Source organism: Amphiura filiformis, chromosome 12 (genome assembly GCF_039555335.1).
Source record: "Amphiura filiformis chromosome 12, Afil_fr2py, whole genome shotgun sequence".
Lineage (NCBI taxonomy): Eukaryota > Metazoa > Echinodermata > Ophiuroidea > Amphilepidida > Amphiuridae > Amphiura > Amphiura filiformis.
In genome coordinates, this window is record NC_092639.1 from 67,787,746 (window position 1) to 67,815,546 (window position 27,801).

The window sequence follows — 27,801 nt, forward strand, 5'->3', positions numbered from 1 at the left end:
AACAGGAAGTATCAGAGCACAAGTTATTTCTTCAAACTGACACCTTAAACGAAATTGATCACAAATTGCATAAATACAAACCTCTCTTTGTTGATTGGTTACTCAGATGATTATATCATGTAATTAACCAATCAATTACACTGTAAGAAAGGTATGCATGAGGCTCAGAGGTTGGGCATATCATTCTATATACAATACAGAATGTCTCAATGGGTTCTTCCTGCCCAGTGACAAAAGGTTATTTTATCTTTCTGTCAAATGGGCTATTCCAGTTGAAATCCATAGACCCCTGTGGAAAAAATACCTTAATCTCCCATACAGGTAATGTGAATTTCAAATAGTATCCAGGCCTTGTCTTTTGAGGCGAGTGAGAGTGATCACTTGCCATCACTCGCCTAAAATGAAGCTGAGGAGAGCTTTTTATCACTCGCCTACATTTGGTGTAATACTAATACAAGTGATTAAAATCACTCGCCTACAGCTCACCTGACAAGTTTTGAGGAGAGTGATTTGTTACTCGCCACCAATTTTCAAAAGACAAGGCCAGAGTATCACCTATTCAGGTAACCCCATTTGACATTCACACTTCCTCTGGAGGAGATTAAGGTTGTGTTTTCCATAAGGGTGTATAGATTTCAACTGGAATAACCCAATCTGTGAACATCTCGCAAATGTTATTAATCATGATATTTGGTTTCACTTTCTTTCCATTTTTATAAATTAACGGATCACTAATAAAATTTTCAGAGTTGTAACACAAAAATGTTGCCATTATCCCTCAAACATTAGGTCAGCTGCACAAACTGAAAGCCAAGGGTTACTGTACAGCAGGATATTTGAGTGGTATTAATTTACACCATTTCATGTTCTGAGCAGTTTTGTGGTGTCTTTTACTTGCGGTTCAAACATCACATTCAAACCTATGCTTGCAAAATATTTCTGCAGGCTTTTAATTTGTGATTCTGACCTCATTAAAATCTGCCGCTGTACAGTATGTATGGAATGAGTTGACTGTGACGAGGCACAATATAAAGACATGACGAAAACAAAGACATTTATAGACAATATGGAATATTCCTAGGCTAAATTACTTGCACAGCTAGCTATGGGTAATTAAGCAATTAATTAATCCCCTAATTTCTGTGCTTGGAGTGTGGGCTTCGATTTGGTCTTCTCATGTTTTCGCCATAGAGTTATTTCCTGTAACACAAATGACAAGAGAATGGAAATTAATATCTTTTTGGAAAGTATACAGTAATTAATTTACCAACAATGCAATATTAAAGGGGTGTAACCCGATCGACAGCCTCATCCCCAATTTTTCTTCATCAAACTGAGATTTTGGAATCACAAAAAAGCTCATATTTTTCTCATTACCCAGAAAAATTGAATGCCTGAGAGATGTTTCGTTTAAATGGTGTGAAATATATTGTGGTACCGGCAGGGGCGTAGCAAGCAGGGGGACAGGGTGGCCGAAGTCCATGGGGCCCAAAGGTTCAGGGGCCCCAAGCAAAAATAAAATGAAATAAGCACTGATTCCTTTAAGGAGTTCCTGAGAAAAGGCAGGGCCGAATTTACCTGGTCCAGGCCAAAATTTGGGAGGCCCCAAACTCACCGTGAGGAAGGCATGTGTACTCAAGAGGCCAAGTTTGGTTTACAAATTGGGGCCTACTATAAGATCGACAGTGGTGGCAGAAGCATTGCAAATTAGAGTGAGATAAGCATATTGTTCCGATCTGACTAGGACATTTGCGCGCGAAATAAATGTTCAATTCCAGACAATTTTAGCCCAAAATGAAGGTGAATTTTGCTTTGTGAAGAGCTAGTATGATATGCATAAAGCGCGCCAAATTGTGCAATTTTACCATATTTTGGTCCAAAACATGGTGTTACCGTGTTGTCGAGCTAAAAGGAACATGCACAGGGCAATTTTGGAGGCCCCCCTGGTCCAATGGTAAATCTGGCCATGCTTAAAGGGCCCTGCACTGTTTCTTGTCCATGGGCCCCTGAGGCTCTTGCTACACCCCTGGGTACCGGATGTGTTTGTCCTATACTAAAGTAATATTCAGATTTCCTTTGACAGCATAACCATCGCGTATACGCGCGCGACGCCAAACGCGTGCATTGGACCTTGTGCAAAATAATACGCGCTGGACGGCTAGCAGTATGCTTAATTTGTAAAAGGAAATCTGAATATTACTTTACAGGGCAATGATATACACATTTTTGCTTCCCATATCAGAACTGCTGGAGCAATTCAACTCAAAATTTAGAAACATATTATTTTAAAAGTAGGCCTCAAAGTAGAAGAAAACAGAAAACAAACATGAGGCCATTGTGGCACAGTGGTACGGGCTCTGCCTCACAATCCGAGGATTGCAAGTTTGAGCCCATTGGTGTCATCTTGTTGTGCCACTTTGCCTGTCTCTACCCAGGGGGTGAAATGGGGAGAGTTGCTCATGCCTAGGGCATTCCTTGGTAGCTGGCATATATTCTAAGGACAGCAGAATAAATGTAAACTGCTTTCATATATGTGAAAGGCGCTTTTCCAATGCCAACAATTTTAAAAGATTAGACCATGCTCTTTTAAAAAATTCAATTGTTAAGTTCTTAAGTTTGCCCATATTAATTTAGGTCTTTTATCGGCCCTACCAGCTCCAGCTCTATCTACATTACCTGTTGCTTGAAGTACCTCCTTTCTTCTTCATCTACAAGTACAAGGTTAAGATAATAACGCACAGAGAATTTCTTGTTGACATCACGCATTGATGGTGTCAGCTCATAGCCAGACAGGAAGAGACGGATAGGAATCGATTCACCTTAAAATCAAACAAAAATTAGGAGTTACGCATCAAAAGTAAATTCCACATACTGTATATGAAGCATTTTGACGTAAAAACTGAAAACTATTAGTAATTTGTTGAAGAAGGGAGGAGAGGGTTGTTGTCACTTGTCCAATAGACAATTCAAGCTTGGGATGAATCACATGCGATTCTTGAAAGAATGGAAGTATTCAATCAAACATACCAAATTGGGTGGTTTTAAGGTAGTGGGTGTTTTACCCACCGTTAAAAAGATTGGTTTCCCTTTAGATAGGAATGCAATTGCATCAGACAGAAGAATTATCCTAGAATTACAGACTAAAAAGGGTTCTTAAGTAAGACAAGTCCACTCAAAACTACCTTTCTGCACTAATATTATCAAAAGGAATGTTAAAAAATACCAAGTTCGAGTGGTTACGATATTCCTGGTTGAAGTATTGATCAAATTATACTGCCGCAATGTATCGTAGTGGATACTAGCTGCCCCGGCATCCACTACTCAAAAATATTGGACCTGCCTGTCGTCTATCACATGGTAGAGGATAGTAAAACTAAAATTCCTATCATTTATTCTGAAATTTTCCATGTTTTACCTCATTTGTTCGGCTCAAAATTTAAAAAGGCACATATGTGACGTCCCATGTCAAAAGCAGACATCTTTGAGCAGGATCGTAAATGGAGAAATAGCCAAAAATCTGCCCAGGGTGTTTTTTTCACAATTTGGGTTTGTTGCGAATTTGTGATGTTATTAATGTTTATAATATTATCTGATAGTTTCAGATCGGAATATAACTGGCATGTAGTATTTTTTGAGACTTTTTTCAAGGTAATTCCTACTCTCAACGTTGTCAATATTTTTAAGGGGTACTACAACCCTGCCCAATTTTGTGCCTATTTTTGCATTTTTCTCAAAAATTATAGCGTATTGGGGACAAGTAAGATATGCATATTATAGGGGCAAGGACTACAACTACTGCACTGGAAATTTTATTTCAGCACAGACAACAGTTGTTGAGTTACAGTCAAAAATGAGGAAAACCCATATTTGATCAATAAATCAATAACTACTTGCTTTGAGTTGCTGAATTTTCAGTACAGTAGTTGTAGTCCTTGCCCTATAATATGTCATATCTTACTTGTCACCAATCTGCTATAATTTTTGAGAAAAATGCAAAAATAGGCAAAAAAAATTGGCCAGGGGTGTAGTACCCCCTTAAAGGACGATATCTCAATTTCCAATTTGATAATACCATAACTTACGAACTCAATATCTTCGCTAAGGAATGTCCGATTTCATTGGGGAAAACGGTGTTGTGGAGCAAAATATCTCTATATATAAGATATGTAAAAACCTCAAAATTGATCACCTGCCCGTGTCTGCTTTTGACATGGGATGTCACATATGTGATAGTGACAACATTTTGTGGGGGAAATCCATTTTTTATGGAAATGTTACAAAATTGCTTTCTTTTCAGCAGGAAGTTTTGAGGAGCAAAAACAAAACAACAATAACAAACAACAAAATATACATGTACTTACCTCTGACTGGTGCTCCATCCATAATCTCATATTTGGCAATCGTTTCATTTTCGTTGAATGTGTTTGGACCTAAGAGAAAATAAGTAAAATGAACAATGTAAAGTGTAATTACAGAAAGAGGAAACCAACCAAGCTACAATCTTGTGCGAAAATCGTTGGGACAGATGATGTTTTATAGATCAAATTCCTGTGAATTGAACATAAGGCTGAAAATACACGATACGTTTCATACTCATAGCTCACGTTATGTACTTGATTGCTTCCCCTCCCCTCCCCCTGGAAACAATGTTTGAGCAGACATTGAGCGCAACCACTTTTTACTATTTTTCAGCATTCAACATTGAATAAGGGGAGCGGGGATGCGTAAAATAAACAAACTGTCCCAAGCATTTCGCACAGGATTGTAGATCTTCTGTTTGGTTCCACCAAACTGACTAAGAAGGAGAAGCTAGATATCCTGGGAGTCACTGTCGACAGCAAGCTGACCTGGACAAAGCACATTTCTAATGTCTCATCCAGAGCAGGCAAGAAGCTGGGTGCTCTGATGAGAGTTGTAAATATTAATAAACTTGATGTCAGAGGAAGAGCAACCATTTACAAGGCTTTAGTTTGCAGTGTAATGAAGGAATACACCTCACTGTCTTGGATGAGTGCCAGCACCACCACTCTAGGATTACAAGACTCTATCAGAGGAAGGACCTTCAAATCATAGGCGTAAGTGAGGAGGAAGCAAGCACAGAGCTGAACATCACATCTCTCCATCAAAGATGTCAAGTGCCTGCAGCAAGAGTCCTCTACAAAATGCACACCAGATCTGAAGGCACTGCTACCAAACCATTTTGTATTCAGAAGATCCCCGGAGATACCCGCTCCAGCTAGTCCATGCCTCCCCATGCCCTCGCAGTACCAGTTTCTAAAACCATATCTACTGGCAGGACCTTCATCCACACTGCAGTTCACGTTTGGAATAGCCTACCAGATTAGTAGTCAAGAGACATATCTGACAACAGCGCACGATCCTTCAAGAGCAGAGTGCATAAGCAGATTATTACTTGTTTCTGATGCTTTACTGTACCCCTTCACTCTTGTTGTTCCTAAGCTGCTGTGAACCACTTATTGGCCCATGTGGTTGTATTTTGTAGTGCGTGGGTGTCTATATAAGTTCTTGACCTGTGTCACTCCTCATGGGCTACTGTTCACTCTAGCATTTTATAAAAAGACAAAAAAAGAGACCAAACCACATATAGCAAGATTACGCCAGAACTAAGCTTAAAAATCGCATTTAGCTTTAAAAAAAGACTTAAAAGCTCAAATTTGATTTGTTACTCAGTGATTATATCATGTTTAGGGAGCACATTGGCCAAGCGGAACGGGCTCCTACTCATAATCGTAAGGTTGCGGGTTCGAGCACCGGCGACACCATTGTGTTGTGCCTTTGAGTAAGGCACTTTTCTTGATTTCTCCACCCAGGTGTATAAATGGGTACCGGTATTCTTAAATGCTGGGAAGGTAACAGACTCGCTGTGGAGGAGGTGTGGCGATCCCCCCACAGCAACATTTCACGGTGGAGTCTGGCCTAATCGCTAACGAAAGAGAGATGGGCACTCCGTCCTGTAAAATGCAGGTTCAATCCTTTACCTTTACTTTACCTTATATCATGTTATCAACCAACTAATCAGCAGCACTGTAAGAAAGACTCACCTGATCCTGTTGTTTCTCTTTTGATAATGGCAAGCTCCATGTGTTTGATCTTGATACGCACTAGCAAGAAGTAGATTTTCCCTACAATCACATCTTTGAGATGATATCTGAAGAAAAAAAATCACAGTTTATTTGCTATAGATCTGTTTGTATGGACATTAAGCAGGGAACCTTGTTTTTCATTCTCCACTTTTGATATGTTGATATTACAACCATCAGAGAAGAATCATGTTGGGCAGATATTTCATCGGGTGCATTACATAGTGACGGATGTTAAACCCAGGGTGTATTAAATAGTGACAGATGTTAAACCCAGGGTGTATTAAATAGTGACGGATGTTAAACCCAGGGTGTATTAAATAGTGACGGATGTTAAACCCAGGGTGTATTACATAGTGAAGGATGTTAAACCCAGGGTGTATTAAATAGTGACGGATGTTAAACCCAGGGTGTATTACATAGTGACGGATGTTAAACCCAGGGTGTATTAAATAGTGACGGATGTTAAACCCAGGGTGTATTACATAGTGATGGATGTTAAACCCAGGGTGTATTAAATAGTGACGGATGTTAAACCCAGGGTGTATTACATAGTGACGGATGTTAAACCCAGGGTGTATTAAATAGTGACGGATGTTAAACCCAGGGTGTATTACATACATTGTAGTAAGAGATGTTGATCGCAACTTTATCAAAAAAATACGCATCAGGAAAACGTTGAGTAGGTAAATTGTATTGGCCATAGATTATAAACTTGCCATTAATGTTCAGCAATTCATGTGTCTATTAAAAGTAGACCCCTGAAAGATATTTTCAAAACATTAAAATGTAGCATGTTGGTGTGTCATCTTAGCACATGAAGGGCTTGCATGCCAAGGTGTCAGGGAAGTGACTGACCCACAGCCTCATCCTCCTGCATATTCCAAAAAAGTTGAGATTTTCATACCATCAGAAACCAGGAGTACATAATGTTTGGTGTATAATGATCCTGTGCATAACCTAGGAGTACATAATGTTTGTGTGCATAATGATCCTGTGCATAACCTAGGAGTACATAATGTTTGTGTGCATAATGATCCTGTGCATAACCTTTCTTACAGATTCAGTACTTTGACAAAGATATCATACAATTTGTATTTTCATGGCTGTCCTATGGGGCAATGTGATACATGCAATTAAGCGAAAGTCCGAAATTCAATGTCCAAATCAACTGAAATTTTGAATATAAGATTTTTTTCATGGATACATGTATCTATTGAACCATACCATAAGGCCCATGAAAGTTAATTCCGAGTTTATCGTCCCTTTTTTTTCCCAGGTTGGTGAGGTGACTTTTTCATTTTTCATTTTCATTATTTCATCAGATTTCATTATTGACCTAAAATGCGTGTTGATTTAAAGCCATACTCATACATGTTATTTATAAACATGTTTTTATATGGGTAGGGACTAGAAAAGTTAGAAAAGAGCCTGGTGTTGCTTCCAAGTTATGAATTTATATGTTTTACAAACAAAAATATATGTTTCCAATTGCTAAAACTGGTGAAAACACTGATACTTTGAAAATAATGAATTATTTTGGCATTTTTGGTTTCCAAAAAGTGACGCGGGCGGGGGACGATAAACTCGGAATCTACTTTCACACGCCTAAGAAGAAGATGCTAAAATCACAAAATGCACATTTTACTACAAGAATTTCACAATATGATCACAAGATCTTTGTGAAAACATCACAAGATCTTTGAAAATGCATGTGGAGGAATCAATTATGTGTATACTCACTTTGATTTGTTATATTCAAACTCTATATGCAGACAGTCTTCAATTCCTACTTCCATTTTAATAGATGAATTCACTTCTGGGTATGATGACAGTGTGTGTACAAGAATGTCCATCTCCTTCACGGAGTCTGTCAGACGCTTTGTTACTGTCACTCGAAGAAAATACCTGCGATTAATAGGTCAGTTTCAGGTTAGAGGATATACAATGTGCTATTTCAGTTGAAATCCATACACCCCATATGGAAGAAATGATCTTAATTTTCCACACAGGGAGTGTGAATTTTAACTGGGGTTACCTTAATGGGTGACTACATTTGAGATTAAGGTTAAGTCAGTTGTGTATCAAGAGCAATTTCCAGGGAGGCACTCCTCCCACACAAGTTTGTTTTACCTTCCCTGCACTTTATGCTGGTACTCAATTATATACCTGGGTGGAGAGAGACAGAGACTCTAATGGCACCACACGATAGCACCACGCCAGGGTCATAAACCCGTAGCCCTCTGACTATGAGTCAGCAAGGCTCCCGCTAGCCTTCAAAAACTCTGCGTCCGATCGGACGCACAAGTGTAAAACCTGGTCAGGAATTGCGCGTCCCACAAAATGTTTGTGCGTCCGTACATGTTAATGTGTTGGGCAACAGGGAATACAATTGTACAAAGCCGGTATTGCATCACATTACATCGCAGTTTGATGCAAATATTTGACTATTTCCTTTCAGATTCCTGATGAGATTTAAAAGATTTATGTAAATATTATTGTCAATAACAAATTATGTGAATGCAAACTTGCTGACTATGTACGATAGTTTAGAAAGTTGTATTTTTGCTTTCGTGTTTGAGTGAAAGCTTAGTTGTCCACATGACATGTTTCATTCAGTCTGGTTGACCCGGAAGTGTTGCAAAATGGGAGTGGTTAAATATGAAAGGTCAATAACTCGTTTACTGATTGGTCCATTGGTAATGAATATTAATTAAGCTTTATTAGGAGAATTAGGAGTGATCAGTCAACGTAATTTTTGTGATTTTTATGATGATGAAGTTACGAAATAGGATCATTGCAAACACCAATTTGGTAAGCTTATAATCACTCATTTTTGGGCTGAATCAACTTGCGTCCGACTGGAAGCAACAGGTTGATGAAATTTGTTGAACATTGCGTCCATCAATACAAAAATGCGTCTGAATTCGCGTCCAGCGGGAGCCTTGTGAGTCAGAACCCATATTGCTGGCCCACCATGCCCTACTATGTATGTATAGTTTACATTTGCCTACTATGAGTCAGAGCCCACACTACTGGGCCACCATGCCCTACTGCCCTACTATGTATAGTTTATATTTATTTGACTTGTTAACCTACCTTAACCTGACATTGGCTCCAGTATATGACTCATATGGTTTCTCAACATTTAGAAATTCAAAGGGATAACTTGTGGACTGTGAGAGTTCTCCTGGCCTCGCTAACTCTTTGACCAGTGATGTGAATTCATGGTGGTTACCTCTGTCATAATATAGTTCTGTAAGGAAAGAACAGAAATTAATATAAGTATAATTGTCCACCTCTAAGAAATATTTTGATAATTTTATATCAAATTCATATTAGAAAGTACAGTGATTAGATGTGTTTTAATAATTTAGGTTAGTAGTAACTACTTTCAACTGTTGCGATTTGGTCATTCCCACCATCCTAGCTTTGGTAAATTACATTGATCATTTCATAGCGAGCATGTAAAAGGATTCAAATATCACAGACATACTTTTGTTGGTCCTGTTGTTCTTGAGTTATGTTGTAGCAAAGCAAGACTTGCCTAGTTCTGTCCTACAAATTATATGCTTCTAAGAACTACATGTATTTTGATTGGTTACAAAGAGAGGTATTCATCAGTGTATTGGACCAATCAGAGACATGGTAAAAATAGTCAATAGGGCTGCAGTGAGATCTAAAAGCTCTATTGTTTGGTTCTCATCAGATGATTATCAACCAATCAGGGGCTCTATATGAAATTAAGCAAGACTTACCTATCTGTCCTACAAATTCAATTCTTATGCCTTGATGCTCCATTTTCTTCCCTTTCAATGTGACATTTACCTGTAAGTACAAAAATTAGTATAAACCCATGAATACTATCTGCCGATTGGCTACAAGAAGGCTATGATTTATTGAGCCAATCAGCAATATCAGATGAGAATCAGGTGTACAGCTGAGAGAGGACTATAGAAGCTGTATTTTAGTTGGTCACTCACATGAATCAAATAAACTATCCTCTATCATGTGATAAGAGGATAGGCAGGTCCAATATTTTTGAGTAGTGATAAAATATTGGATCTGCCTATCCTCAATCATTTATTCTCAATTATAGTCAGCTAATTAACCCCAGATGGAAATAAGGAAAAACGGACACAAAAAATGAAAATTTTCCGAAATACAGCTTCATCAAAGTAATGACAGCATGAAAAATAACAGGAATGCAAAATGTTGGCACCCCACCTTCCGATTGGTCAAACCACCACACCCAGAAGTAAATTTACAAAATCACTGCAGTGTATCCATTTATTTCTGGTATATTTCGCAAATTCCCAACAGTGTTTTTTTTTATTAACCTACTTAATAATAACACAACATTGTCATTTAATATTATTCATATCAGCCTACTATTACTAAGTCATACAATAAATCTGTGTTTACATTGCTGTGTGTTTTCAAAGTACCCGGATAACTACAATATTTAAAAGAATTTTGTATTCGCAAATGATGTATGCATACGCGTACATTTTGCATATCGGCTATACACTCACACAGAGGTCATATCAGTCAAAGTTAATTTCAGTCTGAATGAATAATATTCAATGGCATATTTTCATGTGATACAATATATTGCACTTAATAGAAAAATATTTTTGTATCATACTCAAAACCATTCAATGCAAATATTATTTAAAGTATAATTTTACTGAATTTTACCTATACTTGACTTTGATGGTAGAATTTATAACAAGATTACAAAAATGCTCTTTTTGCATGAATGCTTGAAAGGAACATTTTCAGTTTTCTTTTCTTTCTAACTTATCCTTCCTGTAATGCAGCGATTCCGTAACTTTTTTTATTACCAACCCAATTTTGCCTGACTTATTTGTCGCAACCCAAATACTATTATAGTGGTATGTACCTCCAGATATCCATCTGGAGGGCAGGTGAGACCAAAGTTTGGCCAAGTTACTTTGCAATGCTGACTTTAAAGTTGATCTGAAATTACGTCAACATGTTCAAAAGGTGCTAACTGCTAAATTGCACATAGCGCTAGTTACACAATGCAGGTTTAGAAAACTTGATAATAATCGGGATTGTTAAAATAGAACTTTTAGAGTTTTCCCTTCTGACTGACTTACCCTTCCTGTAATGGATTCCCCATCATAAAATAGAAAGAGTTTTTCTTTCTTGCCATCTTCTGTCTTGATTTCTGCTTGTTTTCTTGTGGCTGCATCATCTAGGACAATGTCAATCTCGGCACTACTGCCGAACCCAAGGAAACTCTGATCAATGAAACAAAGGAAAGAAAAAAAAATTGTTAGAAGTTTCAAAGCTATTTTATTTTCATATTTATCAGACCATGAAACAAGAAAATATCTCGGACCAGTTTTTAATTTTTTGAATTTTGACCAACTTTGAGAAACTTGCACCAAAAATGGTCAAAAAATGCTCAATTTTAACAAGCCTGATTTTTGTCCACATTTCAAATATTTTTAGTGAAGTTGGTCAAAAAAAAAAAAAAAAAAAAAATGGGCCCTACATGTAGATATTTTGATCTATTTTTTATTTATTTTTAAATTGTCATCGGTACGTGGTCTGAAAAAATTTGGACTAAAAAATAAAAAAAGTCGCATGTCATAAGGTGGACCGTACATTTTCCAATACATGATGGGTATTTGCCCTTATTAAATATGATTGATGTAAAATATAACAATTCTTATGTATTTTTTATTTTTCTTTATCGTCATAATTACGTAACAGTCCAACATACCACGTTGGGACCAACTTTGAAAAAAATAAAAACTGAAAAAGAAAAAATGTGAAAGTTTGCCAACATGGGAAACAATAAATAACAATTTAAGAAAAATGGACTTGGTGGCCATTTTGTCAATTTTGAAGAGCCGCACGGAAAAACCGTAGGGACTGTTGGGTTGACATAAATCTCCACCTAATATCCAAAAATGAGCAAATTCTGTGACTAGAGGGTGGGATATTTCCTTAAAATCAGGTGATTTGGCATGGACTGGCCCTAAACTCTCTAGCTTGTGGTTGGGTCATTATTTTACGTTTTAATGGTATACATTTGTATAACTTTGGCTCAAAATACAATCAGATGCATATTAAAGTGTACAACTTGCAAGGGCTTATGCAGCCAACTGTATAGGGAGTGTTTTACACACCTAAATTTGTAAATACACACCCAGTTTTTGCCCACATGGCCTATGTACACAAATTTTAATTTACACACCCAGCTTTTTGAATTAACACACCCAAACCTTCAAATCCTAGAATACCTTGACAAACGGTGCCAAAATACATGACCGAACCATGTTCGAAATTGTTTTTTGTTCCCAAATTACACCCAGGTATAATATTGACCACTAGGCGGTTACCCGTATTTCGCGGTTCTCGGCTGTCATGGTTATTGGCTTTTGCAGATGTCAAAATCATGGCGTGTCCTTTGGCTGGGATCACTGTCCTCACAGCTGAGCTCAATTGTAGCTTTTTGCAATTTGACCTGACTTTCGCTCTCAATTTGAAATTTTACCTGACCTTTGACCATGGATGATCGCCCTAACAAACGCAAATCTGAGCTTCCTTGGCCAAAGATACACCCACTCACCAAGTTTGAGCTCCATGAGCAATTTGTTTTACCTATGACCTCTCAACCATAGGTCTGACAAAAAGTTCGCCGTGGAAACTTTTGTTTGTAAGTCCAAGGTCCATCCACCCACCAAGTTTGGGATCCATAGGGGCAATTTGAAATTTTGACCTTTCTTGACCTATGACCTCTTAACTGTAGGTCTGAGGAAAAGATCAGCGTGGAAACTTTTGTTTCTTGGTATAAGGTCCACCCACCAACCAAGTTTGAGCTCCATAGGAGCAATTTGAAATTTTTACCTTTCTTGACCTTTGACCTCTTATTAACCGTTGGTCTGACAAAAAGGTCACTGTGGAAACTTTTGTTTGATAGTCCAAGGTCAACGCAATGGCATGGCTAGATTTGCCATTTAAAGTGTTTAAAATTTACTTCAATTGAACTTGACCCCATCCTTGACCTTTGACCTTAAAAATATAAACTTGTTCTTCCTCATACCAAGCTGCACCCACCCACCAAGTTTGAGGAATGGGCGACCCCCAGTCTCCGAGAAAATAGGCGGACAGGCAGACACACACACAGGCGATGCGTATTATTACAGTATGCTGGCGAGTATAGTCCCACCCCGCTTTTGGGTGAACATTTTTCAAAATTGGGGGTGGGACTATACTCGAATTTCAACAAAAAAAAACAAAACAAACAATTTTAAGTTTTTATTTTTTTGGTTTTAGTAGTCTCCCTAGACCTAGACCTAAATGCTAGATCATTCATGGTTGACCTAAAAAAAAAAAAAAAAAAAAAAAAAAATTCAAGATATTTTGTATTTTTAATATGTAAATTGATAATTTGTATTCATGTCATAGTCTATTAATGATTTCAAAATGCATTGAATTTGAATGCATTTTGAAATCAGTAATAGAGTAAGACATGAATACCAAGTATCAATTTTCATATTAAAAATACAAAACATCTTGAATTTTTTTTTTTTTTTTTTTTTTTTTTTTTCTCACTTTTTTTTTTTTTTTTTTTTTTTTTTTATTTGGAATTTTTTATTTTTTTTTTTTTTTTTTTTTTTTTTTTAAAAAAAAAAAACATTTTTTTTTTTTTTTTTTAATTTCTGAAATTTTTCGAAAATTTGGGGGTGGGACTTTACTCGAAGGTGGGACTATACTCGCGTCAGTACGGTATATAGATATCATACTTATAAACCAGCCCAATACCATAATAGTTGTGACGAAATCCTTAAAAACATTGCCAAAGGCACCATTACTGCATCCACCTGCTCCTCCACCCCCGACATTTTTCACTTGAACATTGTGGTTTTTATATTGAAAACTGCATTGTTCACACTGAAAGAATATAAAATTAGGCTTAAAATGCTCATCAACCAGAGGGTTGTTAAGTAAGGCGGTCAAAACCTGTTTTGTCCACAAAGCGGTTAAAACCAGGTTAAACCAGGAGATCTCGTAACTTATTTCAAAGTAAACTAGCTGTTCTGCACACACTTTAGCAATTTGATAAGTATACCAAATTCCATTTCATTTGTGTATTTTAGATTTTATTTAAAGCATATCTTACTGCTGAATTATTTAATTTTAATTAGAGTAATTATTTATTTTACCAAATCATACCACTAATCCCCAGGAAATGATCCTAAAGTGATAAAATCTAATTTCAAAAAAGAAAAAAAAGGCAATGGAAGTTACAATGGTAAACAAGAATAACAATAATAGGAAAGAATGAACTGTTTACCAACCCAAAGTGTTACAATTAAACATGACAACAAATAAATACAAATCCCAACCGGCACACAACCCAACTTGAATAAAAAGCAAGGGAATGTGCCGGCATGGGAATTGAACCCGTGACCTTCCGATCTCTAGACGGACGCCTTATCCATTAGGCTACCAGCTCCCACTGATAAACGGTGGTTAAAACTGGGTCTAATGTAAAGCAGTCGAGGTATATTAATTGTAACACTTTTCAGATCATATCCTGTATCCAATCATTCCCTTGCTTTTTTTTTTAATGTGTTGGGCAACAGGGAATACAATTCTACAAAGCCCCCGATTGCCGGTATCATGGGTATTGCATCGCATTGCCAGGCCTTGTCGTCTAGATTTTAAAGGCGAGTGTTTAATCACTCGCTAGCATGATGCTAGGTGAGTGGTCGAATCACTCTCTACATTTTTCGAATCACTTGCTAGGTCTGAAAAATTATTCATATACTAATGAAACAATATTACACACTGTTCACAAAGCTTCACAACCTTTCTTTCGTATCCAGGGTTTAAGGCCAACTTATTACGGTAGATCGGATACAGGATACACTGAAGTGCTGAAACTTACATGTAAATTGATGTTGGATTCAATTTTGGGCGATTCTCAGCGAGCGATATTTAGTGTCTTGGCGAGTTTAAAATCGATCGCTAGAAATTGAGTTTGGGCGAGCGGTGGCGAGCGAGAGCGATCACTCGCCTCAAACGGCATGGCCTGATTACCATGATTACATCGCAGTTTGATACAAATATTTGACTATTTCCTTTCAGATTCCTGATGAGATTTTAAAGATTTTTGTAAATATTATTGTCAGTAACAAATTACGTGAATGCAAACTTGCTGACAATGTACGATAGTTTAGAAACTGGTATTTTTGCTCTTGTCGTCTATCAGGCTGTAGACAACCCCACGTCATCATGAATGTTGTTAACACGTAACACGCTAATAGAGGTGCGCGTATGTATCGCGTCGTATGCATAGACGCAGTGCGGAATTCTCGCACGCATAGCAGTACAAAAAGATGTGAAGTTGTAAACAAGTTTCGTTCATTTTAGAAAAAGGGGATTTTTTATGACGGTAACTTAATTTTTGCTTTAAAATAACTTTATTAAAATAATATTGAACTGACTGAGAATAAATGACAGGTATTTTTATTTTGCCTAGCCTCTACCTATGATAGACGACAGGCAGGTCCAATATTTTCATCGTAGTGTAGGTATGAGAGGGAAAGCTCAGTTAACACATTTGCTAGTCAGCCAAAATGGCCAAAACCGGCAATACATATTTACATACAAATATAAAAGAACTGCTAGCTCAAGGAAACCTATATGTTGTCTATATACCGTACTTCACTTGACCCAAATATATGATTTTTTATGGTGATAAGATACTCGCACATGGAATTTTAGAGGGATTTTGATGGCAGTTCCATTAAAAAAAGCTGCTATCATCATGTGACTAAGATCTAGAAACACCCCCGATATGCTGTTTTGGAGAATTTTGCTACAGAATCTTTTTGATGAAAGTCGATCTTTGACAAGATGTAACTTTGCGACACGGAAAGTGCTATGACAAAAAGGTTTTCAGTTTTGGCTTTCTTTACTCTTGAAAGGGCTTTAATTTGATATTTAAAATGATGTAGTTTGATGGCAAATTTGAATTCACCTGGCATACCTAGGCTACGTAGTGGATGATGCCGGCTGCACGCTGCGCCCAGCCCTCGAATTAAGGATCTGAAGGGGCACGGCAACTTTTTTACGGCAAGTTGATAATTGCCGTGGATTTTTACTGAAAAGGCAAGGCAGCACGGCAATTTGTAATATTTCAAAAGGGCATCAAGGCAACTGTTGAAAATTTGAGAAGGGCACCAAGGCAATTTTTCAAAAGCGAATAGATGCATTACCGTCAGCTGAATTCGACACCAAAGTAAAATTCGACTCTCAACTTTACACTAAAACTAACCTGATTGATTAAAAAACCTGCTTTATAATAAAAAGCAATAAAAAATCAACAGTTTAATTTTGCGATCCCTAGTTCTGAGCTGCAAAACTGACTCGAAACAGCGATGAAACAGCTGTAACTTTGGTAATAATATTGATCAAATTCGCGGGATAAAAACTATTTCGTGCAAAACATATCCAGAGATGGGCTCACATGTACATGATAAGACGATACCGGAAGGGTATCGCCATCGGTTTGCAATGGGAAGTCAATGTTTGATAATCGAGAGAACAATTGATTTGCCCAGCGCTCAGATTTTGTTCATGACTACACCACATTTCGCCATAATTCATTCTAGAAACGCTTGCTGTTAGAATAAGAAAAATGTTAATGCTAAATTATTGCACATTCTAGGGAAGCGTGGTTACCGTTTTGAAATAACCGAGTGAGAGGGTTTTCAAGAAAACATTTTTCCTGTCAAAACTGAAGCATCCTCTGCAGGGTTGGCCGGTTAAAACCGCCCCGGTTTAAACCCTGTGGTTAAAACCGGTTAAAACCAGGTTTAAACCGCCTAGTTTTGACCACTAAAAAGTGGTCAAAACTGGTCAAAACCATTTTTATGCTACAAAATCAAATAAAATGAAGGAAAAAGTTTGAAAATTTACCTCACTTGACATTTAATTTAATACAAACTCTCAAAAATGTTGCCATCATACTTGTAAGTGCAACAAACAAATTGATATCACTGTAGGCCGTAACATTACTTTTTGTAGGTAACTTGAATAATTTGAGTACCATGAATGATATAGACGGTAATAGTACCAGGGTTCGCAGGTTTTTGCCACAGGTGGAAAATACCATGGTTTTAAGCATGGTTTTAACCACTTGGCAAAAACAGTTTTTTGCCTGCAAAAATGGCAAAAACTTAAAAAAGTGATAAATAGATCACTTTTTTCATCTCAAAACAAATTATAAGTTAAAAAATACTTTCTTTCAAGAGGCCAGATTTTGTAAAATTTTACAAGTAACATAAGAAATTATAAAAGGCATGGGTTTTCATTGCTCACTAGTGCATTTTTCTGAAATGCGGCTTGTCAAATTCAAAACTTTTTTATTTTAAGGACTAAATGAGACAAAAAATATGCTGAATGATTCATTGAAAGTTGTGTCATGTGTGTTACTGTTTATGAGCTTTCTGTATTACTTTTTAATATTTGACTGACTATGAGTTTTTGCCGGCAAAATCCGTACCCTAGCCAGGTGGGTGCGTAAATTTATATATTTTCTTAATTAATGATTTATTTTAAAAGTAATTGATAAATAAATCATATTATTCTATTATTATCCGAGTAATATGTATTATGTTTAAATGATACATAAGTATGATACATTGACAACTCCTTTTAACTCGACAATGTAGAATACAAATCAGGTTTTGACCAGATTTGACCACTTTTGTCCGGTTTAAACCTGGTTTTAACCGCTTTGTGGACAAAACAGGTTTTGACCGGTCAAAAGTCCAACCCTGATCCTCTGTATAAAAGAAAATATGAATATTAACTGCACATCATATATGGTCATTTTCACGGTAAAGGGTGTAACTTTGGATTTTTAACATTTTGATCCGTAGTTTTCTAATAAAGCCACAGAATTCCATGATTTTTGGCCACATAAGTCATCTAGTTAGCAGCTACCTTGGGTAGCATAATCATCTTCGGGAGTTACTGCGTTCAGTTTTAGCAGGCTTAAATGTACCTAATATTGCCATTTTGAAAAACTGTAAAAAACAGTAACATTTTTGTAAAACCCTGTGTTTTCTTCAGTTAGTTCATGGATAATTTTTCTTATCCTGAAAGTACGGTCATATGTTCAGTAAACACTGCCACATTAGATTTAATTGTGAACAGCCCTGTATTTTTGAGAACCGGACTTGATATTTGTCGCTTCGAGGCTTCATTTTCCGTTAACAATTGTTAACAAACTTTGTGGGTATAGCTTTGGTTCATAATTCTTGGTTATTTCTTCACTTCTTCTTGATTCATAACAGTTGATATCTTAACTTGAAATGGGTAACAAAAATTAGTTGATTTGCAAGCTTTTAAAATTTTTATAAAATCTTGACTTCAAAGAGCCGATTTTCCGTTAACTTTTTTGAAGCCTCCGAAACAAACTGTTCAGCAAGCTTGGGCAAATATAAATAAAAGAGTTCATCCAATCTATTTATCAAAATGTAGCAAAGTAGATCCTCAAGTCACTTGTTTTTAAATCATGGAGATATATATCACCGTTTGAAAATGGGACCCAATACAACCTTTCCGTTAACAATTGAAGCCTCCGAAACAAATGAAGCCTCCGAAACAACAGTAAACTTAATTATCATCTATGCATATCTAAATTGGTATGTTCCATATTGATATCTGCATTGTAATTGTTGCATGATATGTGCAGAATGTCATAAATTTTAAAAAAAATTGATATTATGGTTAATGCTTGAAAAATATACTGATATCCAAGAAAGCCCGTTTCGGAGGCTTCACATGCAAATAACACCATACTTAACAAATGGGTGAAAAAATTATCATGTTATAAATCTGCAATATCTGCCGATAGAATCATTGATTCAATACACACAAGAAAATAACAGCTTAGATGATCCCAACAGTGTTGTTTTCAAAAAACTACTTCTGCCATGTTTAACCATTGTAAACATGAAGCCTCAAACAAAAAAAATGACTTGCTGTGATAATTTAATTTTTGTCACAACTGAAATTCAATACTTAGAAGCAAAGCATGAAAATTGGTAATTGTGATATTTTTTACCTATTTTTCATGTCAACTTGTAGTAGTTAGCCAAATATTTTACTTTTATGATCACCTGTGTTGTTAACTGAAGCCTCCGAAACACAAATCGCTTGAATTGCCAATTCTAAAAATAACTCCAATTTCTGTGAAACTTGGCTGGGAGGTTCCTTTCATCAAGTAGTATTTGTACATGAAGTTAGACATTTAAATTATTTTAGGAACCCAATTAAAACTTAAAAAATATGTTTAAGGTTGGGAAATTTCCATTGCAAATGACCCTTGATGTTAAAAATTTTCAAAATTGCAATTACAAACATAGCAAAACATGGTATAAAATTTAACTTATATCTGTTGACTTACTTTGGAATGGGATTTCACATGTATTCCAGCTTTCATGTCATAATTTTCTGAGCTTATGTAAAATACATTTTTTCTTAGATTTTAACCAAAATGTTATGGAAATGTCAAATTTTTATCAGAAATCAAAAGGTTTAAGCCTTGAAACACTATTTTACTGGAATTTAAGTTGCTTCTATGCATGATTACAGTCAACAGAAACATATTTAAGTGGTTTGAAATTTTGACCCTAAAAATCAAAAGTTACACCCTTTACTGTGAAAATGACCATATAACGATTCGTGATATCCAATTGTGGCACGTTTGATGTCGTTTATGGGGCAGAGAATTTTATTTCAATTTTATATACGCCAAAATATTTTTTTAATTGAGCAAGAATAAGGATAGAAAAAACGTTGAAAATTCTATGTATAAATAACATTAGACCCGGCAAAAGATTACTGTTTCGTTTTTATGGTAATCTAATCTTTTAATTTCCTGAAAAAACATTTTGGGTCTAATGTCGAATATTCACATACTTGATCAAAACATCGAACGTGTATACAAGAAAATGGTAGGTTTTCCTCTATAGTATTTTACTGACCATGGAAATGTACTGAGACACAAGCACGTGTCAAAATCGATATAATGTATTGTCCATATAGACGCCCAGTTATCATGTTTTTGTTGGATTTTTTTGTATAAAACACGTAGTTAACAACAATTGAGCGCTAATAATACACATAAATGTTTTTAGGCAAATAAAATTCCAAAATATGGTACGTTTTCTGCCTTTGCTTGTCACGTGGTAGGCCTATGTTCAAGTTGCGATTATATCTACAAATAAGTTTCAAATGAGTTCCAACAAGACAAGTAGCCGAGTGGTCTAAGGCGCTGGGTTCATAGTGTCCAAAGCAGTCCGCCGCCGTGAGTTCGAACCCGCCTCCGCCAAACTTTAATGAAGTAAAATTAAAATTAAAATTTTACTTTTTAATAAATTTCATATTGGGGAAATGTGACTGGCAGAATTTATTTATGGCGTGGAGTGGTGTGGTTCATGACACGAGGTCGAGGAAGCTTTAGTTACTAACAGCGTTTCTGAATGGTCGATAGTACGTTGAAGGTATTTCTCTGACCAATCGAGTAAATGAATAGCAACCAGATAATGTATAAAAGCCGATGTGATAGGCTGAATATGTAAGCTTACGTAGGGGTAATGAATATTAATTCACAACAAACTATTAGTTTAGTTTATTCTTTCTTTATTGAGGGTAACAACTTCAGTGACCAGCACTGCTTTCCAAGCAGGCCCTCAGTCAATACAAAACATAACATTCATAGTATAATACAGTATAACCTAGTATAATAGTACACAAAAGTGATACAGTATGAGATAAAAATGCAATAACAACAAGGAATTCATAAAATATACTTTAACATGAAATGAGAACATTTGTTTTGAATTGTCTCAAAGACATATTTTCCATATCAGTTCTTATCATTGGTGATAAATTGTTCCAAATATGAGCAGCTCTGACAAGAAATATACGCAAACCAGAATTAGTGTTGTATTTTGGAACAATCAATGTGTTAGAAGAATGATTTCTGGTTACATGAGAATGAGTATTATGAACAAATTCAAACTGAGATGATAAATATGTAGGACTTAGATTTCTTAAACATTTAAATGTAAGAATAAGCATATGATTTTTCCACCTGTCACTTAGTTGGATCCACCCAAGTGTGTATATTGATAGCTGGGTTACGATGCTCAAAATAGCGATCGTGTTCAAGATTTTCGATTTAATTTTCCACAATTTTGCGGGGATTTAACCAGTACTTGTTTTCGATTTTATAATGAAGGGGCAGGGCCGGCCGGCTAGGGCACCCACGGCAACTTCATTTAGGGCACGGCAAGTGACTGCCGTCGGTAAAGGACATATTTTGAGGGCATTACGGCATGGGGTGGGCACCCACGGCAATATGCCGTCGGTGCCGTGGGTTAATTCGAGGGCTGGCTGCGCCCGCGGCATCCACTACTCAAAAATATTGGACCTGCCTGTCGTCTATCACACGGTAGAGGATAGGCAAAATAAAAATTCCTATCGTTTATTCTCTAATTGTGTGCCTCCCCTTTGCGATTATGAGCTGGACTTGGGGTACCGGTACGTACATATTAAACATGCGTACCGGTACCGTACCAGTTTTGCCTGTCGCATTTCATGGAACATAACAATCATGCAATCAGCCCTCATTATTGGGCGATGCTGAGACTTTGACTGCTTGTACTACATGTACACAGTCTTTTATCTTTTTCGTCCATGGTTACTTAGAACGTACGATGACGAGTATGTCTACGACATGTACATGATGTATGTCTGATGATTGATAAATAAAAATTACTTAATTTGTGTACATCGTGGAACACTCTTTGCGTGACTGTGTGTAGTCATTGGTCTTGTCTTGTCTATACTGCACCAACCGCCGCCGCTGTCCCTCATGCATGCAGTTGCAGAATTAAATAGCACTTTTGAAGCAGGGACTTGAATATACGTCGAACAACTGAATACATGCACAACGTATGGACCAATATATTTTTGTAAACATTTTAGGCCTATAACAATTTAATGTATATTTTCGTACAATTGTACAACTATCGTTTCTACCCTATGACCTATAAAAGTTACCTGTTATCAAAGTGTCCGCAAAAAACTGGTCATCGCAAGTATCTTTGATGCTGAAAAGTAACAATATTCACGCAGGGACAGGCCGAAAAACCTTACCTCGATCGTAAAATCCAGCCCATGCATGTCATAAATAATTCATTATTGCATTGTGTAAATGTCACTGATTGTGTCCACGTATTGTTATTGCACCTGTTAAAGCAGAAGTCATGCTGAATTTATACTTGATCGCTGGATCACCATGTGAATTCGCCTATTAAAAAAAAAACCCCTCTACGACCAGGTTATTAAGCATCGAGCACGCCGACTGGCTTAGCAAATATCCAATTATTTTTGTAAACCAATCAGGTTAGACGTAGGCCTACTTTACTGGCGGGTCACATTAATTCATACCATAAAAGGCCATCGCCTTCATTGATGGGCTTACGATTGCGATGAATGGTGTTTGCAACCAATCACAAAACGGGTTACAAATAAATAAAGGCGCCCATCGGAAATTTTGTACACGCCCATGATGACGTCATGCCACGAGGTAGCCGGAGGCTTCGCTTTTTCTGCTAGCTTTAAAAGCGAAGCGAGTGGTATAAAGTCAGTTTCACACCTGTGATTTATGGAGCATATCATAAAATCTCTGAACACATACACAGCGGATTTGACAGATAAAAATGACATTTGCAATTCTGAGCAACGGGATTCCATGAAATTGAAGATTATTCTACAGGATCGGTAATAATTAACAGCTGGTCTGCTGTATTTGAAGTGCATATTGAAGTTTGTAAGTTTGTGACTTCGACGTTATGTGCAATAGATATTACAGGAAGCTTAAATTGGCACGCTTTCCTGCAATTTGTCTGTCGCTTACGAAAGTTATTGGGAGTTCAGGGCACGTCACACCGAGTGTGACGTGACCTCGCTGGGCATCCATAGGCATGTAGTAGGTATGCTAGTAGGTGAATTCAAATTTGCCATCAAACTGCATCATTTTATATATCAAATTAAAGCCCTTGAGTAAACAAAGCCAAAACTGAAAACCTTTTTTTTATTGCACTTTCCGTAGCAAGTTACATCTTGTCAAAGATTGACTTTCATCAAAAAGATTCAGCTAGCAAAATTCCCCAAAACGGCATTTCGGGGGTGTTTCTAGATCTTAGTCTCATTATGATAGCAGCTTGTTTTAATGGAACTGCTATCAAAATCCCTCTAAAATTCCATGTGCGATTGTCTTATCACCATAAAAAATCATATATTTGGGTCAAGTGAAGTATAGAAAACTTATTTATGTAGGTTTAGTTGCTGAACAGGCGTCAACGAGTATTTTCGTAGAAGTAGGTTTCCTTCTTCGGCCAGTTGTTTTAAATTTCTATGTAAATATGCATTGACATTGTCGGCGTAATTTGGCTGACTAGCAAATGTGTTAACTAAGGTTTGCCTGGCCGATACCTCACCTGTCATAGTAGGACTTGAATGCCAATCAGTAAGCTGTTGTACGCAGATAACCTCGCAATATGGACACATACATAGAGTAGTGCTATACACTCGTGTATTAGCATGATTAGTCGTGGAGTAACAAGCGTATAATTAAATACCGAATTAAAAATACTAGTTTGCGTCTGACGTCATGACAAAGGCGCGCCGTGATTGGTTGCTGACCTGCGCAGTATGGCATTTTTGGTCTGGTTGACAGGACGGCATACGCAAGCTAGTCTTTTTAATTCGGTCTTCAATTATAGTTGAATGTTCCACGATATACGAATTTAATATTTCTTCTATAGATAGATGCATGTAATGATGTACGAGTTGCGACTGCACTGCGAGTCATGTGACCGATATTATGATTTATGCGTATTTTATGGGGTTGATTGCAAGGGAAACAGGACGGTTCGCACCCTTTCAATTTCGGACCCGTGCACTTTCGCCCCTTTCAATTTCGCACCGTGCACTTTCGCCCCTTCTTTTAAACCGCTGGTAATGTGCTGCTGTTGATCGATGATGCACAATCGATCGCTTCAACTCCGGCGGTACAGTGGGGTGTTGTATGTGTATAGTATTGGTTGACTTTTGAGTGTTGATTGTCTGTGTTTGCAGTACCGGTACTGGGTCCAGCGTGTACAAAAGCAAATAGTATGTTGATGGACTCTCCGGTTCGATTGAATTTAATAGGCCTATATTATTAATTTATTACGATTCATATATTAAATGTGCTTCGACTAAAGATTGGTATTCATTATGTTTTTGATTTGTTATTTTGTTTTACTTAGGCCTATTTTATTTTATTTCATTTCTATTTTATTTTATTTTAAGCCTATTAATTATTTTTATTATATTATTATTATTATTATTATTATTATTATTATTATTATTATTATTATTATTATTATTATTATTATTATTTTTATATTAATTATTATTATATTATTGTTATTAGAATTATGTTATCTTATTAGTACTTTATAATAGGCTATATAATTTAGTATTCAATTATTTATGGCCTATAAAGTATAAAATTTATAGGGCCTAATATTGATATGGACAAAAATATGATGGCTTATAATTTATAATTTTATCCCATCTTTATGTTGCCGAAATTGATCTTCTTTGACATGACACTAATGGAAAAAAAAATAATTAGCAAATTTCTCAAAGACAAATGCGCACAAGCAAAATAAATGCCTGCAGCAGCTTTGCGATAATGCTGTGCCGACTTTCACCACCTTTCTTCACCGCGAGTATTAGCTGCCACTGGTACGCGAAAGCGCCGGGCGTGACATGGGTTCAATCAATGCAATGGTAGCCTACGGAGACTAGGCAGTAGCACGCATATATTCGTCCCAGAACACACCCGCACCGGATCGATTGCTTGACAAGTCTCCGGCCACTTGGCCGCGTGATTGTATAAAGTGTGACTCCTTCAACCCATTATGTAATGAATGACTTACGAAAAGCGCCGGGTATGGTGTGGGTCCAATCAATGGTAGGGTACCGTAAACAGACACGCAAAAGTGCCATATGCCTCTTGACGTACGATCGTAAAATATTATTAATCAGGAAAGTTTTCTGTTCGTTTTAATGAGAAATGTAAATAATGAACCAAATGTTTTAACTTTTATGTCTTTTAATGAATGATGTATTTTGTCTGTGTTCTTAATTAATTTAATATATATTTCTACAAGTGTTACGTAAATTGTATAAAACAAAGAAATGTAAATACTTTTAATGAATTTTGATATATTTGATGTATGATTTTTTGATGTTTATGCATTTTTATGTTTTTAAAAAATTCTTACATATATAGGGCTTATGTATAATTCTACAAATTGTTATGTATATTGTTTTTATGACACAGAGCCCCTGTAATAGCAGATTTATCTGAAAGGTAGCCCTGTATAAATATGGTTTTAATAAATAACATAAAGTAAATAAACAAATTTGTGGAAAAAATGCTATCCAATTCTGCATTGTAAATGATTGACATTTATGTGTTCATGATTCATTTTGTTTACTGGCCTGTCAATCACGGACTCATTATGACGACGCTTTATTAACACCACGGCACATCTTATATCTTAATCTGCTAAATATGCCGACAATTTTAAGGCGGGATGTTTGAACTCAAGATGTCAATAATGTAATATAGCATCTATTTCTTAGATAATAAAGATCGTGTAAAGGAGATGAATTTCTTTCTTTATTTTTCTTTTCTTTTTCCTTTTTTTTCGCGTTTTTTATAGTGCCTTTTTTCTTCTTTTTTTTTAATCAAGAAAGCTGCTTTGTCTTTTGAACCCTGTTTTGTTGCACGTTGCTGCACATAATAAACAGTTTTAAACAATCAATTTATTTCTATCAATTAGATTTGTTCAGTTCATCTTAATTTCTTTGGATTTCGTTTTTCTTTCCCTTTCTTTCTTTATTTCCTTTCTTTCTTTTTTGTTTGCATGATCAGGCTATAGGGGTCTGACGCATAAATGACATCTATCTTAAAGGAGTATTTCGTGATCCTAGTATCATCTTTTTATGACATTTTTTAGTAGACATGGTAGATATGCTTGAAAAAATCTTATTCCCAAAATTTCAGTTGATACCGATTTTGCATTATATGCGTGTTATGCATGACTATGTGTATTACACTGCTCCATAGGCCACTGTTGTAATTTCGTTCTGGTACACCAGAACGTAATTCAAAATTGACGATATTTTTGCTAGACTAATTAAATCTGCAAGAATTATTTTTGGACATAAACATTATGTAGCCAGAGGTTTCCAGTGGTATAAAAATCTCAATTTTTTGAGAAAAGTGAGGGATAATAATAATAATAATAATAATAATAATAATAATAATAATAATAATAATAATAATAACTTTATTTAACACGGTAAAACAGGTTCAATACAATATTGATCTTCCACATGTCCGTGGGGATATTAAAACATTATTAAAATATAAAATATAAAAGTTTGTTAAAAGATAATTATAATGCAAAAATGTACATAGACTAATACAATATTTCACTAAGAGACAAAAATTTATAATAAATGAATATGATAAAATAATCTGCATTCATCCGCATATCATTGTTATTCTTCTTCTTCTTATTATTATTATCATATTATTATCATTATATTATATTATTAAGTAAACTTTGTTTATATTATTAACATTGTTATTATTATTATTATTAATATTATTATCATATTATTATTATTATCATCATATTACTGAGAAAAAAAAATCGTTCCTCTATTTTGTTATAAAATATCCTTTCTTTCCTTCCTTCCCGGTTTATCATGACTTTGTGCATGCCCGACGGCCCCAGCACTATAAAACATACTACGCCAAGCACGGCACCGCCGAGTTCAAGCAATCGATCGTGCATCAATCAACAGCAGCACAATAGCCTACCCGCGGTATAAAAAGGGGGCGAAAGTGCACGGGTGCGAAATAGAAAGGGGGCGAAAGTGCACGGGTCCGAAATTGAAAGGGTGCGAACCGTCCAGCATTCATTGCAAGCATATCATACAATTTTCAACAAAAATATGCGGACCGCGAGAAAAAAGGTTTCCTTAGATTACTACCAATAATTTTTCAAAGTAAATACTCACCATGCTTGGCTAGAAATGAGTAATTCCGATACTCAGTATCTGTCTAAAAAGGCAATGAAAGGGGAGGACACGAATGGCCGCAATATGTGTGTTCGTGGACCTGAAATATTTCCTCAAGTGATTAACGCCCTCTTTTGATTTTGTGCAGCCAGAGGCTGACCGACATACCGTTGAAGTGTTTGATTTAATGTTTTTTTTTTGTGTGTGTGGGGGTGTGTGTGTGTGTGTGTGTTTATCGTGCAAATGTTATATTCTTCTTCAAAATAAATTTGTAACATATTTGACATATTTGAACGTTTACATTTCATTGTCATCCTACCCATCATGCGACAAAAAAATGTTAATTGATATATCGCTAGCGACAAATCGTCGGCCCTTTCTTCTCAAGCGCGCATGACGATCCATTTTATTGGCCAGATCTGAATGAATTAACTGGTTTTTGTTGTTGTTTTTTTATTTTTTTTATTCCCTGTAC

General features: G+C 36.2%; 1 protein-coding gene across 2 annotated transcripts; it reads right to left on the minus strand.

Annotated features, from left to right (window-relative positions):
• Positions 1-710: 710 nt before the first annotated feature.
• On the minus strand, positions 711-27,425 carry LOC140166606 (vacuolar protein sorting-associated protein 26B-A-like). 2 transcript variants are annotated; one of them, XM_072190106.1, is made up of 9 exons: positions 27,327-27,425; positions 11,228-11,371; positions 9,860-9,929; positions 9,201-9,357; positions 7,845-8,009; positions 6,063-6,169; positions 4,362-4,430; positions 2,677-2,819; positions 711-1,200 (listed from the first exon to the last, which is right to left on the minus strand). In XM_072190106.1, exons 1-9 carry the CDS (start codon positions 27,327-27,329, stop codon positions 1,126-1,128), a joined length of 933 nt encoding a protein of 310 aa, XP_072046207.1. In that variant the 5' UTR covers positions 27,330-27,425; the 3' UTR covers positions 711-1,125. The 2 variants fall into 2 exon arrangements, with proteins under 2 accessions (XP_072046207.1, XP_072046208.1); XM_072190107.1 differs by lacking the exons at positions 11,228-11,371; positions 27,327-27,425 and adding an exon at positions 10,909-10,915.
• Positions 27,426-27,801: the final 376 nt, after the last annotated feature.